This window comes from Mytilus galloprovincialis, chromosome 1 (genome assembly GCF_965363235.1).
Source record: "Mytilus galloprovincialis chromosome 1, xbMytGall1.hap1.1, whole genome shotgun sequence".
NCBI classification, from domain to species: domain Eukaryota; kingdom Metazoa; phylum Mollusca; class Bivalvia; order Mytilida; family Mytilidae; genus Mytilus; species Mytilus galloprovincialis.
The window spans coordinates 3,694,549-3,721,279 of record NC_134838.1 but is presented as its reverse complement, the minus strand read 5'-3'; the positions used below and the strand labels follow the sequence as shown (position 1 = coordinate 3,721,279).

General features: G+C 32.0%; 1 protein-coding gene across 1 annotated transcript; it reads right to left on the bottom strand.

The window, feature by feature from the left end:
• Nucleotides 1-1,251: 1,251 nt before the first annotated feature.
• LOC143063285 (nicotinamide phosphoribosyltransferase-like) lies at nt 1,252-22,016 on the bottom strand. Its single transcript, XM_076235343.1, has 9 exons — nt 21,925-22,016; nt 20,764-20,994; nt 18,397-18,525; nt 17,056-17,214; nt 15,430-15,560; nt 14,653-14,878; nt 9,176-9,436; nt 3,306-3,428; nt 1,252-1,429 (listed from the first exon to the last, which is right to left on the bottom strand). The coding sequence occupies exons 1-9, from the start codon at nt 21,979-21,981 to the stop codon at nt 1,346-1,348; spliced, it is 1,401 nt and encodes a 466-aa protein (XP_076091458.1). The 5' UTR covers nt 21,982-22,016; the 3' UTR covers nt 1,252-1,345.
• Between the last annotated feature and the right edge of the window lie 4,715 nt (nt 22,017-26,731).

Here is a 26,731-nt window from a genome sequence, read left to right as displayed (position 1 = left end):
ATTTTATCGTATCTATACAATATGTATGAATAGTTATATTATCAGAATGTAGCTTCTTGAACAACGACAAAATTAGTTCTTTAATAAGAAAATATGTTTTTTGCGGTCTAGGTTCATGCTTTTTAAGCATGGCATATTTGTTTTCGTGTTTTAATTGGAAACCTATTTATAATAATTGAACTTAAGTTATCAACTTTTGCTATAAAAAATACTAATAATTATTCATTTAGACTGTAACGTTTCAGTGTATAAATTATCAATAGTACAGTTCATTCAAACAAAGGATTTGTTATAGGTTTTTCTGTCAACAATTTTCAATACGATGTGGTACAGAAAAATAAACTCATCACATATACCAGGATTGAATTTTGTATACGCATATACAAAGCATGAACAATTCTGAGTTTGACTATAACATAATCTTGTCGTCATAATAGAATGATAAAAAGATAAGCTTTTTATTCAATACATCTCTTCCTTTAAAATTACAATATGATAGAAAAAAATATTCTTAACATGTTTATCCCAAGTATTTTTAATTTGCGTTAATTCAAAGAAGTACATGAAAGTATCGATAAAATACGTAAAACATAAAATTTACTATATACAAAATCAATATTTCTAGAGAACCAAGTTATAGCACAGCATTCTTCGAGATTTCATCTGGAAAAAGGATTAAATTTTGATTTGTTTATTAAAAAAACATCAAGCACGAGAGTGTTTGCTTCGTGGTTAATCTATCTTTATACATTTTTTTCATATCTATACAATTGGTATGAATAGTTGTATTATCAGAATGCAGATTTTTTAACAACGACAGAATTAGTTCTTAAATAAAAAAATATTGTTTTGCGGTTTAGGTACATGCTTTTTGCGCACAGCATGTTTGTAGTAATGTTTTATTTGTCACCTTTATTTGTCTTGATTGATTTTATGATAATTAAACTTAAGTTATGAACTTTTGTTATAAAAATACTTCGATTATAATAATAATTCATTTTGACTGCAACGTTTCATAATATAAATTATTATTAGTACAGTTCATTCAATCAAAGTATTTTTTATATTTTTTTGGTCAACAATTTTCAATACGATGAGGTACAGAAATGCATATACAAAGTATGAATAACTCTAAGTTTGACACTAATATAATCTTGTCATTATGGATAGAATGATAAAAAGATAAGCTTTTTAATCTGTACATCTCTTCCTTTAACATTACAATATGATAGAGAAAAAAATCTTAACATGTTTATCCAAAGTATTTTTAATTTGCGTAAAATTCAAACAGGTACATAAAAGTAGCGAAAATATACAAAATCAATATTTCTAGAGTACAACCAAGTTAAAGCAGAGCATTCTTCCGGATTTCATCCAAGGTGTACTCCTTCAAAAGAATACCATTCTTATAAACCGGAACAAGAATATCCTGAAAACCAACATATGATACAAGTGACATATTTGTTTGCACACACATTTTGTTTTAGAAGAAAACAGACATGGTTGATTGAAAAAATGACACCATTACAAACACAATTTCAGTGTGATGCTTTTGTCATGGTTGGCAAATACATGAAATAACACAATTATAAACTCATTCCCAATTTCATGTTCTTGAACATGTCTATAGATTTAACAAATATATTTTTAATAGTATTTACATAATCGTCACAAAAACGTCAGTTTTTGTGTCATTAGTACATTCATGTGAAATGAAGTTTATACTTTGTTTGTGGTATCCTGTTGTACTGTTGTAAATTTATTGTAAGTGTCCTTTGTCATTCAGTGGTTTAAATGATGTAAAAAGTAAAATCATAAAAATACTGAGCTCAGAGGAAAATCAAATCGGAAAGTCCCCAGTAATGCACTATTAAAGTATGTATTTATGTATTATCTGTGCGTAATGTTCTTGCGTCTATTTGTGTACTGTATTCCTGTCAAGTAATGTTGTCATTGTATGGAATACATACTAAATTGTAATCCTGATACCTTTAATAACTATTATAGATATTCTTAACATTACCATACAAGCGTGAGGTTTGCATATCCAGAAAACCATGTTCAGTCCACCATTGATTTAAAATGACGTGTACCAAGTCAAGATTATGGCAGTTGTATCTCCGTTCTATGTTAGTGGTGTTTTTTACGAAGTTCAGTGTTTCTTTTGCAACATTCTTTTCCTGTTATAGATAATGTGTTTCCCCTGATTTGTTTTTGTTTAATAGATGATACATGTAAAAAATGATATAAATGAAATAGCTCACTTTTTCATCTTGACTTTTACATACATAAAGAAAATTAAAATGAAATAACTGCAATATAAGGCAAGATCATGTAAGACCAAACAATATAAAACAAAAACACTGAAGACGATCCAAGACTATTTAAAAAGACTCATCAATACTGACAAATAATGCTGAATGTACAGAATTCATACCGCATACGCTAAGATATAACACAATATCCAACATAATCTACAAAATAAACTAAATAATTGATTGTCGGATGCAAAAAATGGAAAACTGGCGTTTAAGCAATAAAAAAAAGTAAAATCACCAAAAAATACCGAACTCCGATGAAAATTCAAAACAGAAAGTACGTTTTTGATTGTGACACAGTGACGAATGGATGACTGCTGTGCCCATATTTTGACTATTTTACATATTATGTCTGGTTTGATCACGCGTCGTTGTAAACATAATGAAATTTGATGCGACTGTCATACAAGTGAGAGGTTTAGCGCTATAAAACCAGGTTTAATCCACCATTTTCTACATTTAAAAATGCCCGTACCAAGTCAGGAATATTGCAGTTGTTGTTCATTCGTTTGATGTGTTTTATCATTTGATTTTGCCATTTGATTGTGGACTTTCCGTTTTGATTTTTCCTTGGAGTTCAGTATTTTTATGTGTTTATTTTTCCCTATCAACACGGCAAACGAATGAAAACAACTGTGATATTCTCTCTGGTAAAATAGTCATATTCGGTAATATGTCGAATTCTGGATGTCTGCACTTTTATCTTTCCTCCTCATTACTCTGTTTGGGCTGTCTCGGCAAAGGAGATAACTCCTGTATATGACGTCTGCATAGTATGAAAGCCTCCCGCCTTAAAAATATTGAACTAAGATTTAACAAACACTTGATCAAAATCTAGATTTGACGGAGAAGAAACATCGACAACCACTAAACAACAGGCTGCTGCCTTCGGACATGAACACAAATAATGTAAAGATGGTTGAACATAACTGAGAGTACTCAACAACTGTCTATAAATAGGTCCAATTGAATATTTATTACAATTACCTTGCTTGTGTCACCTTTGCCTTCTTCTATTGTTTTATATTTCCCATTTTTATATTCAAGAGTAAGGCGACCCTTTTTGCTCATTTTACCAGGATCATCAACTGGATTTTTGAAAACATTTCTCTACGATAGAAAAATACATCTTAATCAGTTCAAAGGGAAGCAATTCATTATAAAAAAGAAAATCAGTATCAGATGTCGTACAAGAAGTAGATAATGTTGATGAAAAGTTATCGATTTAGTATACAAAATTCAACTGCTTAGAAAAATCTTCATTCTAATATCTTTTTTTCCTGAGTCATGATAGAGGTTTTTACTTCAGATTGTTTAATTATTTTTTATCATGCAATGTGTTTTGAAGGATTATAAAACAACAACACACTTTAATTTCGAATTATTTTGAAATGATTTATTTCTTGTCATGGGGAAATAGACAAATCATAAGTCTGAAAAAAAAATTTACGACTAAAACGTAAAACGTCACATATCATCATCCATGTAAATCTTTACAGACAATCAAATCTATAAGTGCCAACATATTCTTTATCTCAAGACAGGCTAGTCCTTTAGTGATACAAAACCACACATACATGTTAATTAAATAGCAAAAATACAATTCACAAAAACTTCAACACCACCCTTTTGAATGTAGACTTGAAATAATCTGCTACATCATATTAAGCAGTACTCCAATAGTGGGACACGTCGAGTGGATCATGACAATTAAAATAGAGGCGAAAGATACCAGATGGACATTCAAACTCGGAAGTAAATAGACCAATAGACAAACAATTATACACTTAAAACTAGTACATCCTTGAAAACTACCTAGCACGAACCACTAACAATCGACTGATTAGTCGCATTTGTTGATATTATAATCGAGAAAAAAAGAAAAATGTATACGAAACATTTCCATGACTATCTCTAACAAGTATAGCATGCGATTATGGCGCAACTAAAGGAATAAAACTTTCAAAATAGGACACCAACTTCAAAATTGAGAATAATACTTCTTCTATGTTAGAAACCATTATAGAAAACGCAACAACTAGAAAAACAAAAACTTATCATCTAGGAAATATCCATATGCATGTGCATCTTATGTGGCGTTACATAAAAAATGGAAGATCGCAGTAGAAAATCAAAATCAGATATTTGTCGTTGAGTTGGTTCATCAACCCTATTTGTCTAGATATGAAGCAGACTTAAATGTATCTGTAATATCATTTATTTTAAGTTCAATTCGATCACTGCAGTCATTATAGTCATCGAACTTCAAACTATTTACTTAGTGGAAGTTAATTCACGGCCGACACTCGGCTAACCGAGAGATTGGTCGGTTAATCTATATTGAGTATGCGGCTATATCGGCAGTGGGTCTGTTAATCGGGTTGGCTAAAGTCTGTTAATAAGGTGTTATCGAGAAAATCATTGAAAACTCAGAATGTTTCATTGTATAACCTTTTAAATATATGTTTATCATAAAAAATATTTATGTCTGACAAAACTATTCAATGTACTGAATCCAGTGGTGTAATTATTATTTTTCTAGCTTCTATGTACGATCTATAAAATGAAAAGGCAAATTACTCATCAGTAAATTTATACACATTTTACACACATAAAATGTACACAAAATGACACTTGGGTTGAATTTACTTGCATGAACTATTTTGAACATCGAAAAAAGACAGGCATTATGAGTGTTAACCAAATTGATATCATTTTGTGAAAAATCTACACAAAAATCTGTATTTTGGTGACATAAATCAATCTTTATTAAAAACCTGGTCTGTTAATGGGTCGGATGTATAAAACCCGGTCTGTTAATTAGTCTGTTAAGAGTTATGAATGACAATAAAAGTATAATTTTATTACTTTATGGTGTGTTCATTTGGTAGGCTCAAGACGAGCGGCTAAAATATACGGAAACAACACTTGAGCAATGGAACATAAAATATATACGGAAACAAAACATGAGCAATGGAATGTAAAATATACGGAACAAAACACACGAACAATAACAATGTAGGCAATGGATATTGAAAATCGATAAAAATGGTTTCAAAAAGTGTTAAATTAAAGTAAAATTGATTTTATCCGAGAATGGTCGCATTCTGTTTAATTGTCATGAATGCCACCAATTTGTCATCTACATTGGTAACCAGTATATAAATCAGAGATTAACGTCGTAATGTAACTAAACATCAGTATATTGGGATGCCTAAATATAAAGAATAGAGAAAGAATAATGGGTAAGATAAATAAAATGTAGAGAAAAGTAACATAACCATTTAAAGAATATAGAAATAAACAACCCCCCCCCCCCCCCCCCCCAATCCGTACCCTCATGGTATACACGAGAATCTGGATGGAGATACGGAATACAAAATAAAAGATAAGGACAGTAGAGAGTGATGCATTGCTAAAAAAAGAAGAAAACAAATTGTTTAAGAATAAAGACATGAAACCCCCCTGGGTGTTGAAACAGTAACGGATTGCGATGTACTCATATTGGTGACAAATGCTTGACGTTTACATGTGGACACCTGCAGTTCTCCTCTGCACATATGTAGAAAAGGAACTAAACGGAATAAAATGAATTAAATTTTAATACAACCAAATGTAGCTGCATTCGCTCCTTTCCATTTACTTCTTTAGAATGATTTGTAAACAACAGATGATTAAGTAATACAAGAAAAAAAAACAATTGGATGATGCTGAGGAATTAGGATTAAGGTGGTACCGAACACTTTCACTAAAATCAATGTGGTTCGTTTAATTTGGATAAAATTTTGACAAAGTATTTAATTTGAACCTTTAACAGAAATATAAAAATTTCAAAAAATTTGAACCAACCGTTTTGTCAGAAAAATTAACAAATTAACTGGTTATTATATATAGCAGTTTGACAAACACCAATTTTGATCTTCGAGAAGCTTATTATTCCCTTTACAACACAACGTAATTAAAACGTATCACTGACTTTACAGAGTTATCTCCCTGTAGTGTTGGGTACCACCTAAACGTCCAGTGACAAATGTCATGTGCATATGAAAACGACAACACGTTATATATGTACCCTGTGTTGTATTAGAAAGACACGTTCAATCGGATTTGAGAACATGCTACTTTGAGCAGACACAAAAATTAAGGCTGATTGAAATCGTTAATAATAAATTCATGCATATTCCAGCGACCAACCCAGATCACGCTATATTGAAGTGACACACTCTTGAGTAAAATGCAAAGAAAGTCAAAATAAAAATGCTTTTACTGGAAGGATAGTGTTGCATCGTATTATTATTTTTTGTCGAGCCTTCGACTTTAGTCGAAAAAGCGAGACTAAGCGATCCTACATTCCGTCGTCGTCGGTGTCGTCGTCGTCGGTGTCGTCGTCGTCGGCGGCGTCCACAAATATTCACTCTGTAGTTAAAGTTTCTTGAACTATACTGGATTTCTAACAACCTTGGACAGAAGCCTGTTTATGATCATATTAAGATAGTATCCAGAAGTAAATTTTGTAAAAATAAAATGCCATTTTTTCCGTATTTTACTTATAAATCATGGACTTAGTTTGTTCTGCGGGGAAACATTACATTCACTCTGTGGTTAAAGTTTTAAAAGTTTTAATAACTTTCTTAAACTATCCTTAGTTTGTACCAAACATGGACAGAAGTTTGTTTATGATCATAAGATAGTATCGAGAAGTAAATTTTGTAATTAAGTAAATTCATTTTTTTCCGTATTTTACTTTTGAATGGACTTAGTTTTTCTGCGGGGAAACATTACATTCACTCTGTGGTTAAAGTTTTTAAAAATTTAATAACTTTCTTAAACTATCCTGGGTTTGTACCAAACTTGGACAGAAGCTTATTTATGATCATAAGATAGTATCCAGAAGTAAATATTGTAAAAAGATAACTCCATTTATTCTGTATTTTACTTTTAAATGGACTTAGATTTTCTTCCAGTTTACATTACATACAGTCTGCAGTTAAAGTTTTCAAAACATTTATTAGATTCATTCACTATCCTAAATTTTTACTTAACTTGGACAGAAGCTTCTTACAATCATTAGATAGTATCAAGAGGAATAATTTTATTGATTTTTTTCTTCATTTTTGTTGAGCCTGCGATTTACAACAAAAGTAGGCGAGACACTGGGTTCCGCGGAACCCTTACAATATTTTTTTTTTTACTCAAGAACATCTCATTTTTAACATTTTCAATGGGAAAATATAAAGGTAGCACAACTATTTTCGTGGCTAAATAACTCTTAACTGACACAATTTCAATTGTCCAACCCATTAACAGACTTTATTCACATAATTTTCACTAAAACGTGGTATTACTCACGTTATATTACAATTATGAAATATTGACTAATGTCAATTTATATTTAAGAACCAAAGTAGTATTTTGTGTCTTTTAAATGATATCTAAAATTGTTTGTTTCGCCTTTTATTAAAAAATTGCTATGCGTGTAATCATAAATACTACATACTTGCGCGACGCCTTTTACTTTTACTGAAAACTGCGCAGACTATGAAATGTTTTTAAAGGTGGAAAATGTTCTTTGATAGATATCATTTTGTCAGACACTTTTCTTTTTTTGATTTAATTCTTATAATATGCCAAAAATCTGTATATTTGATCGAGTTTAACATTAAATTGTGCGTTTTACTCTTAACAGACGTATAGCCAACCCGATTAACAGACCCACTGCCGATATAGCCGCATACTCAATATAGATTAACCGACCAATCTCTCGGTTAGCCGAGTGTCGGCCGTGTAATTGTATAATACAAGGTTATATTTCTTTGTCAAGTTAAAGGTCATTTTCTTGGCAGCGAAACTGAACAGGATATTTTTTATTTGTTTTTTTCGAAAAATTGTTTAGTTAGCGAGGATGGCATTACTGCGCACATAAAACTACTTTAACCTTCGCCACATTATATGGCTATATCAAATCAGGCTAAATAACTTATCTTTATTGTTATTTGCTTTTATTTGTGTTTTTCAACGACTCAATTAATATAAGATTGTACGATATGGTAAAATGGGATTAGACTTATTACCATTTTATTTTGCTAACATGAGCAACAGGATGGATGCCATATGTGAAGCAGAATCTGGTTACACTTCTAGAGCACCTGAAATCACCCCAGTTTTTGGTGGGGTTCGTGTTGTTTCGTCTTCATTTTTCTATGTTGTATCTTGTGTACTATTGTTTGTCTGTTTGTCTTTATTTTCTTTTCAATGGCTTTGTCAGTTTGTTTTCTATCTAAAAGTTTGAATGTTCCTCTTGTATCTTTTGTCGATCTTTTTATAGATCAATTTGAAACCAGGTTATACCAATCACCTTTTACGGAACATGATAGCTGTTTTTCACTTTCTTCTGTTTATTGAAAGCATTTAATTTTTTTTTTGAAATTCCCCTTTTCTAATGGCCTTGGAGTTGAATATTTGTGTCATACTTCAAATTTGGTAGATATTGGATAAGAAAATCTATGTAAACGTAAACGACAGACCAAACGTCACATGGACTTTTAAGCATAGTGATCTAACAATTAGATATATAAAAAATAAGTAAATATGGTTCGATTGCATAACGAAATAAATGTTGACAACTGTTAGATGTCAAAATAACGAATCATCGACACATGTGCAACACTATTTCAGCAGGTCAGTAATGGCGAAGGAATTAAAACGTACCATCCTGAATAGTGGGAACATTTGACACGTAATAAAACAAAAGATATGGAAAAAATGTCAACAAAATTGATTCAGAAAAAATACAAAAGCAATAACTCAAACTTATTTATATTCGATAATATATGCGTTTTTGTCAACCATTGATTTACCTCTTCTCCGTTTACAACCGCATAACTACATTTGAAAGCACATTTCTGAGTGTCCCTGTCTACTTGCTGTAAGAGAGCACCACCGCTGCCAAACACTACGTTGTCTGCGCTCCATCGATTTTTCTTCATATTTTCTAAAACTGCACCCAATGTTTCATAGTTAACGCCATCTGCTTGAATGACTCTTAAATAAGGAGGTAACAGTTTGAACCCTTTTGAATTTATTGTTGTTTTGTAATATTTCCCTAAAATATCCAACACCTGAAAGACGTCAATCGAAGCATTCAATAATAAATATATTATATATAACGGTTTATTGATTATGGTGAGGTTTTGGTTCATTACTTTGTCATAAAACACTACTTAAATAGATTCTACTAAGTTGAGAGGAAAATGCTTAAAAAGACAACAAACTACGATTTCTTTTAAGAAAACGTTTCTCATAATGTAAAGGGAATAGCAACTTCCTTACTGAAGGCGTCGAATAAGATCATATTTGGTAGCGAATATGATTTATAAATTTCGCACAACCAAAATATAAAAATTCGTCCATTTTTATATTTTGGTTGCAGTGGTCGAACCTTTCAGTGGGAAAACGTTTGGTACCTTCGGTGTGATAACAAAATATGTTCAAAAGAAAATATATGAATAGCAGATTGGGGTTCAGGTTGATGGTAGATAATATAGAAATTCATGTGTTTTTTTCTTACTTTTCATGATACAGGTTTTTATCTATAAGTTGGTATAGGCTATGCACTAAATGCCAGTAAGTTAGAGTTATCTCAAAGCTGTTCTAGGTGTATGTTTTTGTTGTGAGGGATGTCAGTTTTGTGTTTTTGCTAGATTTTTTTTCCTGCTTTGTATCCATCTGATGATGTAAGTACTTTTTAACTATTTGTTTATAGTTTGTTCTGCTGTAACACCGCTGCTCAAGATTAAGGGAAGGTGGAGTGATCACATACATGCTTTACCTCGTCGCATTTTATATCTGCCTGTCCATCTTATTCTTTTTCGTACATTATCATATTATACCTTATGACGTTAATTTTCTCAATTAAATTTCATAAATTTCATAAATTTCATAATTTTCCTAGATGGTTCATTTATACCAGACTATACGGTATGGGTTTTGTTCATTGTTGAAAGCCATACTGTAGTCTGTAATTGGTTCCTCCACTGAACTATTATTGGATATGTGTCTCATTGATAACCATACGACACCTTTTTATTATTACATTAAGAAAGAATTTGGAATTTCACAGGGAGTACATTTAAAATGAGGGAGAGAGGAAATGAACCGACTCGTAGTAAAGGATGACTTATAGTCTCTTTTGGGTAGCAGCATGGTACGCTCATAACGCGGACAAAGTATGCACTTCCATTCCGACGGCTATGATGCGTGTTCAAAACATTCATTAAAATCGTAGACGCTACTGTGGGGACAGAACAATTCGTCTAGCCATTGATCAGACAAACTGTTTTCATTTCTGTAAAATTTCAGTTGCTAGTACAACTCAATAGATTAACAATGTAATTTACAAACATTTCGTTTATTAAGTCTTTCAACTTTTCTGTGGAAAGACCTCTTGTATTTGTTCTGATCGATTTCTTTTTCTTCTACCGCTAACTTTTCAAAACTTGATTTGTGGTTTCGCAAGATGTCGTTTAGATTTCTGCATATGATATCAAACAGTTATTGCGTTTTTGAGACTAACCCTGTTAAGTCGAAGACTTTTTATTGCAAGGGTTATCTCCCCAAATACTGCTTCCTTTGTTATGAGATCTCCTTCGTTACCATAAAAGAAAGCAATAAATTTATTTTAACAAAGTGTTCGCTATATCCTTAGGATTTTTTGTCCAATTTTGACGGAAGCAATAGGAATATCCAATATGCGAGTTATTTCCCCAAATGCATTTGAAATGAGTGATATGCATTTGTTACTGATAAACCATATGTATGTGAACTATGGTCTGTTCAAAGAATAGAAAAACTAGGTAAATATCAAAAAGTCAAGGTCAAATTCTCAATATATATAAATAAAGGAACTAAAGAAAATGTTCGCCTAATTGTGATTGAGATATGAACTTTTGATCTGAAACAATCCAATGACATCCAAGAGTATTGGACCTTAAATGATTAAAGTTCAGGTGAATTGATTATTACTCCATCTTGGTACATGATAAAGCCAAATGGTCTTTTGCAAACTGTTATTGCCTTGAGGCAATGACAAACATCGACCAGAAGTGACCTGGAGTAAACCGGAAGTAGCTATTTTTGCACTTATTTTATGGAAACGTACCTAGAAGCTATATGTTTCAAATAGGCATACAAATAAACTCATCATAGATACCAGGATCAAAATTTATATATTTACGCCAGTCGCGCGTTTCGTCTACAAAAGACTCGAATAAAAAAATGCCAAAAACCTATCATTTGAGACAGGACGTGAAATTCCATAATCTGAAAGTACCTAGTATCTCATTTATTAGAGGCAACATTTTATAGAATTATATTTGGAATCAGTGTAAATAAAGCTATGATTTGAGACCGAAAGTTGACAATTATCTCTCTTATTTCAGACAAAAATAGACAGAAACGTTTATTAATTTTATGAGTATAAAGAAACCTATGCTGGGACGCAAATAATAAATTTGGGTAATCGAAAAATTGTTGTGGGAAGATCTTCAATTGGTTTTTAATTAGGTCTTTCCACCTTTTCGTGGAAAGACCTTTTGGTTTTGTTCTGATTATTGGAACAAATTTTGTTCTGATAATGGGAACAAACTGTGCCCCTCTACTCGCCGACTTGTTTCTTTATTATTATGAGGCTGACTTCATGCAGGAACTTCTTAGGAAGAAAGATAAGAAGTTAGCAATATCCTTTAACTCTACTTTCCGCTATATAGATGATGTTCTTTCACTAAACAATTCAAAATTTGGTGACTATGTGGAACGCATCTATCCAATCGAACTAGAGATAAAGGATACTACAGATACAGTTAAGTCGGCTTCATATCTTGACTTACATCTAGAAATTGACAATGAGGGTCGGTTGAAAACAAAACTTTACGACAAAAGAGATGATTTCAGCTTTCCAATTGTGAACTTTCCATTTCTAAGTAGCAACATTCCAGCAGCACCTGCATACGGGGTATATATCTCCCAATTGATACGATATTCCCGTGCTTGCATTTCCTATCATGATTTTCTTGATAGAGGTTTGCTGCTCACAAGGAAGCTATTAAACCAAGAGTTCCAAATGGTGAAGTTGAAATCATCCCTTCGTAAATTTTACGGACGCCATCACGAGTTGGTTGACCGTTATGGAATAACCGTTTCACAAATGATATCGGATATGTTCCTTACGTTGTAACTACAATCCCCTTCCCTTTCATGAATATGACCTACCGAATTAGACTATTTACCGGATTTGTAATCACTTAAGCAACACGACGGATGCCACATGTGGAGCAGGATCTGCTTACCCTTCCGGAGCACCTGAGATCACCCCTAGTTTTTGGTGGGGTTCGTGTTGTTTATTCTTTAGTTTTCTATGTTGTGTCGTGTGTTCTATTGTTTTTCTGTTTGTCTTTTTTATTTTTAGCCATGGCGTTGTCAGTTTGTTTTAGATTTATGAGTTTGACTGTCCCTTTGGTATCTTTTGTCCCTCTTTTATTAGGTCTTTCCACTTTTCTGTGGAAAGACCTATTGTTTTTCTTCTGATTATTTTTTTTTCTTCCGCCTAATTTTGTTCTTGCGATAAATATTTGTTTTGCAATATGATGCTTAGATATTTGGTATATGATATCGAACAGTTTATGCGCATTTGAAATTTACCCTGCGTAACCGAATACTTTTCTTTGTAGGAGTTATCTCCCCAAACACTGTTTTTTCTTGTGTCCATGACTCCTTCGCAACCGTAAAAGATTATGACAAATTTATTTTATAAAATTGCTCGTTATATCCTTCGCATGATTTGTCCAATTTTGACCGAAGCAATATGAACGCTCCGTATGAGAGTTATTTCCCCTTTTGTATTTGAAATTTTGAAATGTATTTTAAACTGGAACACCATAAGTGATAGAAACCTAGGATCTTTTGATTTGAGGTCCTTGGTCCAAAAAAATGAAAATTAGGTCAAGGTCAAAGGTCAAGGTCATATTCTAATTTTTGAACCTTATAAGATATCGACAAATTATTTTGTATAAATTGTTAGTTGCGACATGTGGCAACTAACAATTTTAGTTTAAAGGGTGCGTAAACAATGAATGGGAGTTTTCGTCCCTATCATATCTTAAATTTTCTGTTAAGTGATATAACTTATTAACCATACATATTAGAGACCTAGGGTCTTTTGATTTGAGATCCTCAGTTTGTGACCTTTAAATTGAGGTCAAGGTCATAGGTTAATTTGACGTTTTAGATTTTGACCTTTGCTTTAAATTCAAATCTATACATCATAAAGCCATATGAACTGACATTTTAGACTGATTTTTTATATTTTAATATCAAAATAGATATTAACTGGTGGAAAGACCTTCAATTGTTCTCTGAACAATTGGTTTTTAATTATTATTATTTTTTTTTCGCCTAATTTTTTTCTTGCGTAATATTGTTGTTTCACAAGATGTCCCTTAGATATTTGGGGTGAGATATCATATAGTTTATACGCTTTAAAAAATGACAACGGTGTAACCAAATACTTTACGTTGTATAGTTATATCCCCACACACTGTTTTTCTTGTGGCCCCTACTCATACGTAACTGTAAAAGATACGACCAAAATTAGTTTACCAAATTGCTCGTTACATCTTCAGGATTAGAAGTTATCCGGAGACTCCATATGAGAGTTATTCCCCCTTATATATTTTATATATGTAATATGCGTTTCTAACTGGTAAACCATAAGTTATATCGTCCCAGGGTCTTTGGATTTGAGGTCCTTGGTCCAAAAAAGGAAAATTAGGCCAAGGTCAAAGTTCAAGGTCATATTCTAAATTTTGATTTTGGCTTATTTTCACTTATTTTCAAAAACCGTAAAAGATATCGACAAATTATTATTAATAAATTGTTAGTTGCGACATGTTCTAGCACTTAAATTTTGATTGCGAGGTTACGTTGACCATAAATGGTTGTTTTCTCCACTTTTATATTTAGAATAATGGGTAAAGTGATATAACTCATTATCCATACATATAACTGAGCTAGGGTCTTTTCATTTGAGGTCCGTTGTTTATGACCTTGAAATTGAGGTCAAGTTCATAGGAAAATTGGACGTTCAAGATTTTTACCTTTGCTTTAAATTCACATTTTAGCATCATAAAGCCATACGAATTGATATTTAAACTGAATTTCAATGTTTTCATATCGAAATATATATTGTTAGTGGTGTTTTTAATTGTGTTTCATTCTCTTTTTAACGTGTACATTTCGTAATTAGTAATTCATCTTTTTTATTATGTTTACAATGTTTTACCTTTACAACAATATCTGGAGGATAACCACTATCAGGACGAACCACTAATGTACCCTTTCCTTCTCTGGCTTCTACTAAACCTTTTAGTTCCTGTCCCCAAACTTTGTCACAAACTCTCCACATATCATAACTGTCACCAACACATGAAACTATCCCTGTTGGGAATTGTTTTAACATATTTCTAAATGCATCTGTCTCGCCATCTTTTCCCCATGTGGTTATTGTACTGTGCAAATAACAGTAGAGATATTAGAGTATAATACTACAAATTAACTGGTATCGCAGTTTACCAAAACATTTATTGATTGGTGTATAAACATAAGCAAACTATTTTGAGATTTTTGTTTGGAAAATGGTTACATGTCTTTAAGAAAATGTGTGTGTTTCGCTTTGTGAGTTGCACAAAAAAAATCTTTCCATTGCATTTTGTTGTCAGTATTTTGGACTATCGATAATAGTGATCTAGTAACCCTGGTCCAAACATTTCAAAAATTAAAAAAGTTAAAACTTGGATTTATTATATGTTTACAAAGCTGAGAAGTCAAAATTAAAAAACAACCAAGCTGAGTTAAAAGGTTTAGCTAATGTCAATGCGTCATTATAGCACACGAGTAGGATAGAAATATTTTAATATAAACTAGTACTGGATGATGATATAGGTTTACATTATTTAATGTGAATAAACGGATATGTTGTATACGTCAAGAAATCAATATTCAGTTGTAGTAGTATTCATACCATCTAATTGCATTATTTGAATAAAATGTATTGACATACCTGTGCTCTGCAGCTGGTACGGAAAATCCCGCCATGTCACAGCCATAGTACATTTTTGCAGTCATCAAAGCACAAAGTGTATCAGAACCTAAGAAATGCACCAAATGTGCACAGCCTCCTATACCAGCTGACTGTTGAAATAAATCACTAATAATTGATGCTATTCCCTTCATTTAAGTCATTTTTGTAAGTTACGATTATTCATGTTAATTAGGGTGACTAAATCATGAAAAACACAAAGTCTAACAATAAACTTTTACAAACAAAGATTTAAGATAAGTATCATAAACAGAGAGTTTATATAGTATATAAAACATCGTTAATTATATATTATCATTAATACATATAATGAAAAAGCACTTTTATTGCTGTTCAAATTTTTAAATTCTGGCTTTTGAATTTTTTTTTTTTTTTGAATTTATTTTTATTTCATCTGAAAATACACCAAGTATTGTGATACATAAGTATATAGTTAATTCATAATACATGTATTGATACGAAATTTTTCAATAACAGTCTAAACTTAAAAAGTTAGTTATGCTAATTGTTCTAAATTTTCTACTCGATCATACACATCCTTTATCACTCTGGATTAGAATACCTGAATATGCTGATAAGGTTAATGATGACACCAGCCTTCTCCTTTATCAACATGCATCACTGCCTATACAATGATGTTGAACATGAGAGGTACCAGGAGAGGCCACCAGAGATCATTAACAGATAATATGTTGGACAGAATCACATAATAAATGTCAACCTAAGTCAAGGGGAGATAATTCAAATACAATCAAACAAAAACTAGTATATCAATATATATATAACAATATCAATAAACACAGATAGTACTTTTAAGATGTACACAAATCACTGTCCAGTTGTGATGTGCATCACATATTATTAATTCTACATGAACTATTATAAAGCCTTAAGTAAGTACAAAATAGAAAGATCTCTCCGCACATGTGAACTAAGTGTTTAATTAATTCCCATTCACTTTCAAAGTTCTCTCTTGCTTTCGGGGATCTGTAAAAGGAGGTAGATATTTTTTCTATTCGGTAGGAATTTTTAATCATAGCTATGACACCTGGAAGAGTCGGTAATGAAGTATTAAAGCGACATGTATAAATGCATTATTTAACCAGTATAGTGAGTAAGTTTAGGGAAACACCCCAAAACTCTAACCCAAGAACAATATTTTCAAAATTAAGTATTAAAGTTAAATTATTTTCAACTAGAAAAACTGTTGAATTTTAAGTCTCGCTCATATCTGATGAAAACTGTACGCTCTGAAATCATTTCTCATGTCTTAGTAAACTTGTTTTGTAATTTTAAATTTTCATATACAAAAAAAAAGCCATAACGCCTGAACAGACAACAATAACATGATATATTTTAATTTCTAGTTCACAAATTAAACAATTTAACCTAAGATAAACTTAAAGTAATATTTTGACATTAAATGCAGTATCTAGTAGACTAGGTAAAATGCAACATTTACTACCTGTTATTCACAGGTAACAACTTCTTCAGGATCAAAATATGGCCTCATGTGATGCATAGTGTCGCACAAAACAGAGGGAAACCTGATAATTGCACAATATTGTTTTAGAAACGTTTTCTTACCTCAAATGATGATGATCCTCTAAATCCGAAGTCTGATAATTTAAATGGTAAGCTATCAAGATTATCGGCAGTTTCTCTCAGATATTTAGTAATCAGATCCTTTTGATATAGAGAACTTGTTGCTACGGTCATGGGATACCATACCTGAACTAGGTATGACTGGAAAATTTTAAGACTCATATATAAAATGTATTTGGATCTTAGTTTCATGCAAAAATTGAAAACGTCATACTGTGTTACTTGTTCTTTTAAATTGTGATTTAATTTATTCAGTTATCATTATGAATAGCTTTCAAATATTTGGCTCTGGGAGTTCTAGATGAAGTTAAATCTAAAAAAGCGTTTTTGACGCATAAAATTTGTAACGTGTTGTTTTCATTGTTTAAAGATGTGATACCTAAACTTTCACGCTTAATCAGTGTATGTAAAGATGTGATACCTAAACTTTCACGCTTAATGGTTTTTTATACTTATTGATGTATGGTTATGACAGAACTGGAATCGTTGTTTTTCTTTCCTCGTCAACTCTAAAAGCTGCGGAGAGGGAGTTTAAAATTATCTATTCGAAACTGCTTACTTATTATCTTACAAGAAAAGTTAAATTTGCCATGCTGATAATGGAAATTACATATAAGTTAACAAAGTTTAATTATAGTCAGAACGAATGTTTCCGTTATAAAAATATAAAACCGATTTTTACAAGAACATATTCTAGTAAATTTTGACAGTACTTTTTCATAGGTAAAAAAAAAGTCATCATTCTAAAACCAAACCATTTATTTTAAACTCTCTTAGCTGAATATGTCATATTAAATCCAAGCACATAACAACTAGGTGGCAAAAGAAATTAAAATAGTTGGTGAACTAATCAACGGGACGTGATCACACAAACAAGTTACACAAATATCATCACGGCACCGGCGACTCACGATATATAATAATTGACCAGCAATACGAAAATTGGTAAAAAAAATTGTACAGATTTCTTCACATGGTATTTTTTGCGATTGACACTAAAAGTACATTTAACTGTACTTTCATATCATTTCTTGTTTTTTTTTTTACTGCATGATCATTGTTTGCATTTAGTAACGTCGGAAATAGAAATAATTTATACGTAGACACTAACAGAGTTATTCTGCAAAGGTTATATACATAATTTCTTTATGGCAGGTGAAATCATAATATAGATTTATTAATTTAATTTCTACCTCAAGGCAAACATCACATTTTTTAAGATTAATTCAACGGCGTAATAGATTAGTTATTTTTGCTCTAACATGACTGTGAATATTAATTGAAATCATTACGTTTTGCCTATAATACTATCAATAATATTACCTCGAAATAATTAGTTAACCAGTAGCAATTTGGATCTGTATTTTCTACAGTGAACAAGACATTTCTGGTTTGTATATTTAGTCCTTCTGGTACAGCTTTTATCAACAAAGGGAGGTAACCATTGTGTTTCTGAAATAGTGAATAGACTTATCAAAGGGGCACTAGCTACGAGATATATAAAAAATCTAAAGTTTATTTTTTCGTTCAATCAATGATGAAAGTGAAATAGTAAAATAACAATTCGCTTTTTGCAGCCAAAAAGGTTCAATTGTGTCAAATTACGCTAAGAAACATTGATAATTAGTTATTCACTTGCAAGTGAATGAGTCGACCTCTTTAAATCCGTATTCATGTGAACTTCAATTTAACCCCTAGCTAGAGATTGACAACGCATGCATTGTGCGTGAACTGGTTATTTAAAGAAAAAGAATGTCAACAATGAAAGTGAAACTACGGTAAATCATTTGATTACTAATTCGATGCACATAAATAATTTTATACGGTTAAAAGCAATGAGAAACCTCTATTTTTAATCTATAAAATCAAATCAAACAGACCTGTAAAAATCTAATTGCACGTGTTGGTTTAATTTACTCATATCTTTATTTATGTTTACATCGCTTATATGGTCATCTGAGGTCAAATCGATAGTTCATTAGATGGCGTCTTGACTAAAATACACACGAAACGAACCTATATATTATCTAGCCCATGCTCTGTAAACTGTTTATTTTAGACTTTTGATAGTTTGGATAAATGTTTTACATTGTTATAAATCAAAAATGAGAATTTGAGTCAAATCGGTGACCAAGAATTTGACAGCTAGTGCCCTTTAAGAAATGTAGCATTTTAAATCAATTAAAAAGAAAAATATCAAACTAATTTGGCAAGCAATAAAAAGACAAAATGTATTTATCACTGATATTTTTATACAAAATTATTTCATGAAATCGATATCACATTTTAACAATTTTTTTTTTAAACCAATATATTATGATTTATATGCTTTATTAGTAATAAAATTGAGAATGTAAATGGGGAATGTGTCAAAGGGACAACAACCTGACCATGGAACAGACAACCACAGAAGGTCACCAATAGGTCTTCAATTCAGCGAGAAATTCCCGCAACGGGAGGCGTCCTACACAAATATATATACTAGTTCAGTAATAATGAACGCCATACTAAACTCCAAATTATACATAAGAAACTAAAATTAAAAAAATACGAGACTAACAGAGGCCAGAAGGCTCCTGACTTGGGACATGCACAAAATTGTGGCGGGGTTAAACATATTTATGAAATCTCAACCCTCCCCTTATACATCTACCCAATGTAGAAAAGTAAACGCATAACAATACGCACATTAAAATTCAGTTAAAGAGAGTAAACCTATCTTGTTCATTGTATAGATATCGATTGTATGATAAAATGTTACTTACAAGCGTCAATTGGCATACATTGTATAGATATCGATTGTATGATAAAATGTTACTTACAAGCGTCCAATGGCATACATTGTATAAATATTCAAGTCAGAACAGTTTTGGAACTGAAACAATAGGAAAGTGACGCAAGGTATAGGTAAGTCTGATTGGAAAGAAAGGCGGGAGACATAATATATATATCCATGGTATTTGGTTTTCATGTTACATTTGTTATTCTCGTGGTGTTTTGTCTGATTATTGGTCTGTTTCTGTGTGTGTTGCGTTTCGATGTTGTGTCGTTGTTCTCCTCTTATATTTAATGCGTTTCGCTCGGTTTTGGTTTGTTACCCCGATTTTGTTTTTTGTCCATGGATTTATGAGTTTTGAACAGCGGTATACTACTGTTGCCTTTATTTATAGGAACAGTCAATGTTAAACAATGAACAATCAAGGACGAAAATGTAAAATATCGGTTTAAACGAATTGAATTAGTATAAACGTACAAGAGAAATATCAAACTGAATAATGTTAAAATATAAATACAAAAACTCCGAAATATATCACCAGGGATAGGGGGTATTCATCAACAGGATAGAAATAATTAAACATTCTCCATAAACATCTAAAGATCATCAAAATAATAATAACTAAATCTTCTCATCTAGAAAGTTTGGGTATTATTTTTTTTACAAAAATACCACGTTGTACGTTTAGTTTAGTACTTGTGCTTAGATCGCAACACTGCTTGTCGTTATTTTGATGAGTAGGTAAACAACAACATGTCTATACTTTAATACCATAACTTGCCAATCAATATCATTGTCAAATTAGGTAGTAATCCAAACGCACACTAAACCACGATGTATATCATAATATTTATTTAATTGACCCTAAATTATGTTAAATATGGATAAACATTTTAAATATAGTTTCATTATACCTCTAAAATATAATCCCACCCTCCTTCGTTAAATATATTGAGACCAAAATGACTGTTACAGATCTTCTTAGCTTCTTCTATTTTCTCTTTTGTGACGACCTGACCTGTTAGGAAACGTTTTAACAAGTATTGTAGGCCAAAGAATGTTGTAGTTGGATATTTCCCACCTCTGCTTTCAAAGTAAGAATATACCAGTGTGGTGTTCGGAGGGTACTGGCGATAATGTGTCACCTATAAAGTATAACATATGGAAAGATATATTAAAACAGGCATTTGTTGCATTAAAATATGGTCTTCACCGTAGCAGCAATATACCAGCTTTACCAACGTATAGAATATACATTTCTCAACTCGTACGATATCTAAGCAGCTGCTACTTAGACTTTGTAAAACTTCATCGGTGTCGGAGCAAAAAAATAATAAGCGTTCTTCTAAGGAATCCGACTAATTATTTTTTGGGTAGACAAAGTCAAAAAGAGAAAAAAAGTAAAATCACAAAAATACCAAACTCCGAGGAAATTCAAAAAGGAAAGTCCCTACTAAAATAGCTAAATCAAAATCTCAACCATATCAAACGAATGGATAACAATATTATGAGTTTATTACTATCTGTTTGACCTGTTTTATGTGTCTTTGTTAGTTGAGCGTGTGTGTTTGGTTCATTTGAATCAATTGTACTGTATTTTTACATAGTTTTAGTTGCTGAATCCTAATTATTGTCACATTAATCTATTATGTCTGTTTATGTTGATTTCCTCATTATGTTTCTATAACGAAACTATAAACAGCTGTCATGTTTCGGGAAATGACTGTAATAAGTCAAGCATATGGTAGTGTTTTTTGTCATTTTTCTGTTGATGAATAGCGTTTTACTTTTCAGTTATAAAGGACTTTCCCCTTTTTGAACTTGCGTTGGAGTTTGATATTATTTTACACTTTTTTCAATTAATCACCGTACATTTAGTATTGAGGCTATCGGACATCATATTTGTTCCAAAACTTCTCTAGGGAAATACCGGATAAACAATACGAAATTAAATATCAAACACCAAAACCTTTTTCTGTGACACAAACGGTTATAAACGATACATGATAACTACCCCTTTTAAAATTTTCCATTTTGGTTCGCCAATTTTTTGATACTTTTCTAAACATCTTTACCTTGTATGAATCGGTAACAAGACATATGTTGTTGGTCCCTGCTGCAGGATTTAACATCTTAACGACAGTCTCAATGAATGTTACTGCTAAGAATATCTAAAATATATGGTAGAAAAATAAACCAAACACAAAATTACAGGAATAAAGTATTTCATTTTTCGTGGTTCGTGATAAGAATGTTTTATAATTGGATCGCTGTGGCCAAAGTCAATAACTGCAATGAAAATTATCCTTGGTTGATATTATTACCCTTTCCAAAATAAAACGCTGAATAAAGTGTGAACATACTAATATTCATTCTAGAAAGAAGACCATGTGAGAATGCCACAACTAAAACGTAATTTTGAAACGTCTGTTCGTTTGCTCTTTACCATATTAATGGAGATCAATTTGGAATCGGTAAACACATTTAAGTACAATTATTAAAAATGCCAAATAGTTGAACTGTTTTGTCTGGGATTTGTTTTACATACGGTTCTTGTTTGCCTTGATTTCAACCAAACGGCAACTAACCGATGTGAAAATGTTAAATAACACTGGAAAATTTTTGTGTTTTTAAAGCTTAGTTTTAAATATTCCGTCATAGCGAACTTTTGAATAAAAAAACAAAACCCGGAAGAAAACTGCCTGAATATGTGAGGAACTATATATTCAAAATCAAATATATAAAACTTAGGGAAATTAAATTGGAAATCAGTATACGTGAGGATAATACCAGACCAGAGAGTCAATTGAAATAAGTGAGTCAAAAAAGAGAATATGCTATTAAGAACCATAGTAGCTGCTTAGACAGAGCAAATTACAACAACACTAACTTCATGATATCTTATCAGAGCGATACCATCCGTCCAACGAGCATAATAAAAAACGAGATATCATTATATTCTAACTTTTGGAAGAATCCTTGAGATCAATATCATATAAGTTATTAGAAATTCATCAAACCAATATAATAGAGGGACGAAAGATACAAAAGAACAAACTGACAACGTCATGGCTAAAGATGAAAAAGACAAACAGAAAAACAATAGTACACACGACACAACATAGAAAACTAAAGAATAAACAACACGAACCCCACCAAAAACTAGGGGTGATCTCAGGTGCTCCGGAAGGGTAAGCAGATCCTGCTCCACATGTGGCACCCGTCGTGTTGTCTATGTGATTACAAATCCGGTAAATAGTCTAATTCGGTAGGTCATATTCATGAAAGGGAAGGGGATTGTAGTTACGACGTAAGGAACATATCCGATATCATTTGTGAAACGTTTATTCCATAACGGTCAACCAACCCGTGATGGCGTCCGTTAAATTTACGAAGGGATGATTTCAACTTCACCATTTGGAACTCTTGGTTTAATAGAATATAAACCTCACACTGTTACACTATTTATAGTAAAAAATAATTACGTTTGACTGCAATCCATTCAAAAGGTTTTACACATTGCTTAACATACAGTTGAATTAAAGTACACGCGAACAATTGAAGCCTGCTTACCTTCCGCAATATTTGGCTAGAGAATCATGATAAATAGAAAAAAATACAAATTTAACAATATTGAAATGAAGTAAATATAAATTTGTCTTACCTCTTTCTTTATGTTTAGAAAATTTAAAGGACACCCGATATGGTTCACTGAAGATACTAACTATGTATATTTTGCAAATGTTATTTGATGAAATTTAGTGACACAGTTGAGATGATATACAGGTCGCGGTTTCAAATATTTAAAGCATTAGTGATTTTCTGTCGATATGATGAATGAAAAAGTGTAATATAATGATCGAAGTAGCAAGAGCCCTTATGATTAAACTTTTCATTAAATCCCACTTTCTGGTAATATATTCTGTTAGTGTTCCATGTTAAACATAAAGACTTTCACTGAACCATCTAATAAACAAAATATTGTTTCGAATGGGAAATGGAAAACCATTATTTCATTATTAGGGTTGTGTGTTCCTTTTTTATCTTGTTAAAATGCACTATATTTTTTTCATATTCGAAGTATTAAAAGTAAAATAACAGAAATGCCGAACTCGTAGAAATATTTAAAAAGTTCCTTAACAAATACCTAATTTGAAAACTCAAACACTTCAAAAAATGGAAAACAACTGTCCTTTTTCTGACTTGGTATAGGCATTTTCGTGTGTAGTAAAAATGAAATTGTATGTATTGCCCACTTTGATTTTATACTATAGATATAAGATTTTAGAGTTGATAACTGAATATAAATCGCTTGATTTTTGCTTTGATCTTTTTATGTGATTATGTTTTAAATTATGCCACTCTCTTGATATAGACCAATTATTATCAGAAACTAAGGACGTATGTGACGTTATCAATATAAATATAGACGACGTCATAGGCAAAATAGCGAAAAATAGATTATCAATGGTGTCTCAAACACGAGAATGTCCAAGGCAACATCCAATCTCAGGGCTATCACACTACGTTAAGATTGTTGCTAAGAAATCTCGTTTGAATATAAACATCGATAATCTATAATTTTCTCCCTGCACATTCGACATTTATCAAAACTGTAAGTAAGATATCAATTTCAATATACTCGAAATTTAAAAAAACGAAAAAAGGGAACATTCAGAAACATTTTTTTTATTGTGAGATAGTCTGCGTCTCTACAACATGTTTACAGCTAAATCATGAACAAATATACCTATGTATGTTAGCAGTGTATGGTAATTTGACAACACCATCAAATCACTTATTTGAATTTAAATTTTAAAAGAAACGTAACTCTAATACTAACCGTTTGTCTAAAATAAACAACACCCACCGACCGTGTATTGAAAATTAATCAAACCACTGACTTAATTATATATTTTCACCGTTCCAACTTGCTTCTTGTTTTTAACCAATGCTATACCTAGAAAGGAATGCAATCATACTTCTGCATAAAATTGTTAACATGCTAACTTGTCAACACACGTACATTGCTGTTGCAATTAACAAAAATGAATTGATGTACTTGAAATAATACCTGAAACCAAGTCAGGAATATGGCAGTTGTTATCCATTCGTTTGATGTGTTTAAGCTTTTGATAATGCTATTAGTTTACGAACTTTTCGTTTTGAATTTTCATCGGAGTTCATTTTTCTTGCATCTTCTCATTCAAAAAGGCTTTGAACAAATCTTGATACTTGCGGTTTTGAAGTTTGATTTTTTTTTATTTATCTCCAACATTTACTTGTAAATCACTTTTCTGACTTATAACAAACAGGAAATGAATGAAAGTTTCCAGAAGGTCAAAGAATTAGCTGCAAATGGGAGTTCAGTGGAGGAACTCTGGTAACTGTTCAAATCTAAGCTTAACCAGAATCTAAATAATCATATCCCGCATAAAACTGAAAAGCAAAAAGATAGCCCCCTGACTCACTCCGTATATATGCAAGTTAATACATCGACGAGACAGACTGTACAAGAAGAAGAAAAGATCAGCTGATCCAAAATTCAACTCCACATTTAAAGAAACCAAGCGAATGGTCCAGAAAGAGCTACGTCGAGCATACTGGAAAGATATTGAGAATATTGTAACACCTTAAGAGGAAAATAACCAATACAGTAGTATGAAACAGTTCTGGACGTACATAAAACATAAACGTACATAGAGCAGTGTAGTGGCACCACTTCGAAGTGAGGGACTACTACATTCACACCCAGTAGAACAAGCAAACATCCTTAACAAACAGTATCAATCGGCTTTCTCCACCAAACAGACATACAACCAGCATGAGTTCTCATCTCGATGTCAGATTTCAGGCAAATATCCGTCCGCTGAGGAACTCACTTTAACAGAAAATTTTATATTAAAGCTATCCAAACAAAGCAGCAGGACAAGATTACTGAAAGAACTTGCTAATGAAACTCACACTGATCTTCCAAACGTCAATCGAAACAAGGGATATACCATCTGACTGGAGGAATGTTAATGTTAGCCCAGTCTTCAAGAAAGGAGAGAGATATAGAACAGAGAACTATCGACCAATATCTCTGACTTGTATATGCTGCAAACTCATAGAGCTCATAGTCACAAGTCATATCATGAACCAAGCAGATCACCAACAATTTCTCTACCCATTACAACATGGCTTTCGCTCCAAACGATTTTGTGAAACCCAACTAATTGAGTTTGTGTACAAGATCACTTAAATATACCAAGATGGTCAAACTTTAGAACCTGTCTAAAGCGCCAAATAACTAGGCTGCACAATCACGTCCGAACTGAAATGGAATGACCATGTTAACAACATCTGCAACAAAGCCAATAACACAATCGGCTTCCTGAACGAAACCTGAATATCGGATCTACGTCTGTAAAGGAAAGAGCGTACAAAACACGTGTTAGACCAATAACATAATACGCCAGCCCTGTATGGGATCCATACAATAAAACAGAAATAGACCGACTGGAGATGATCCAGCGACGTGCAGCACGTTATGTGATAAATTAACACCAAAATCACTCGAGAGTAAGCAAGATGCTAAACCACCTAGAATGGAGATCACTTGAACAAAGACGAAAGACTAACTATGCTCTTCAAAAAAGTAAATGAGAAAGTTGCTGTGACAAAGGAAGATTGTTTGATTTGGTTTGCAACTTTTCGTCTTTGTTCAAGTGATCGCCATTCTAGGTGGTTTAGCATCTTGCTTACTCCTCATGCGCACCGAAGTCAAGGCAAAATATTCAGTTTGTTGATTGTGGTCATTATCCGGTAGAAATAGAAGTAGAACACATACTGTTTTAAGTGGCAAGTCCGAAATCTTCAGCTTTGGTTCTAATTTGTAAA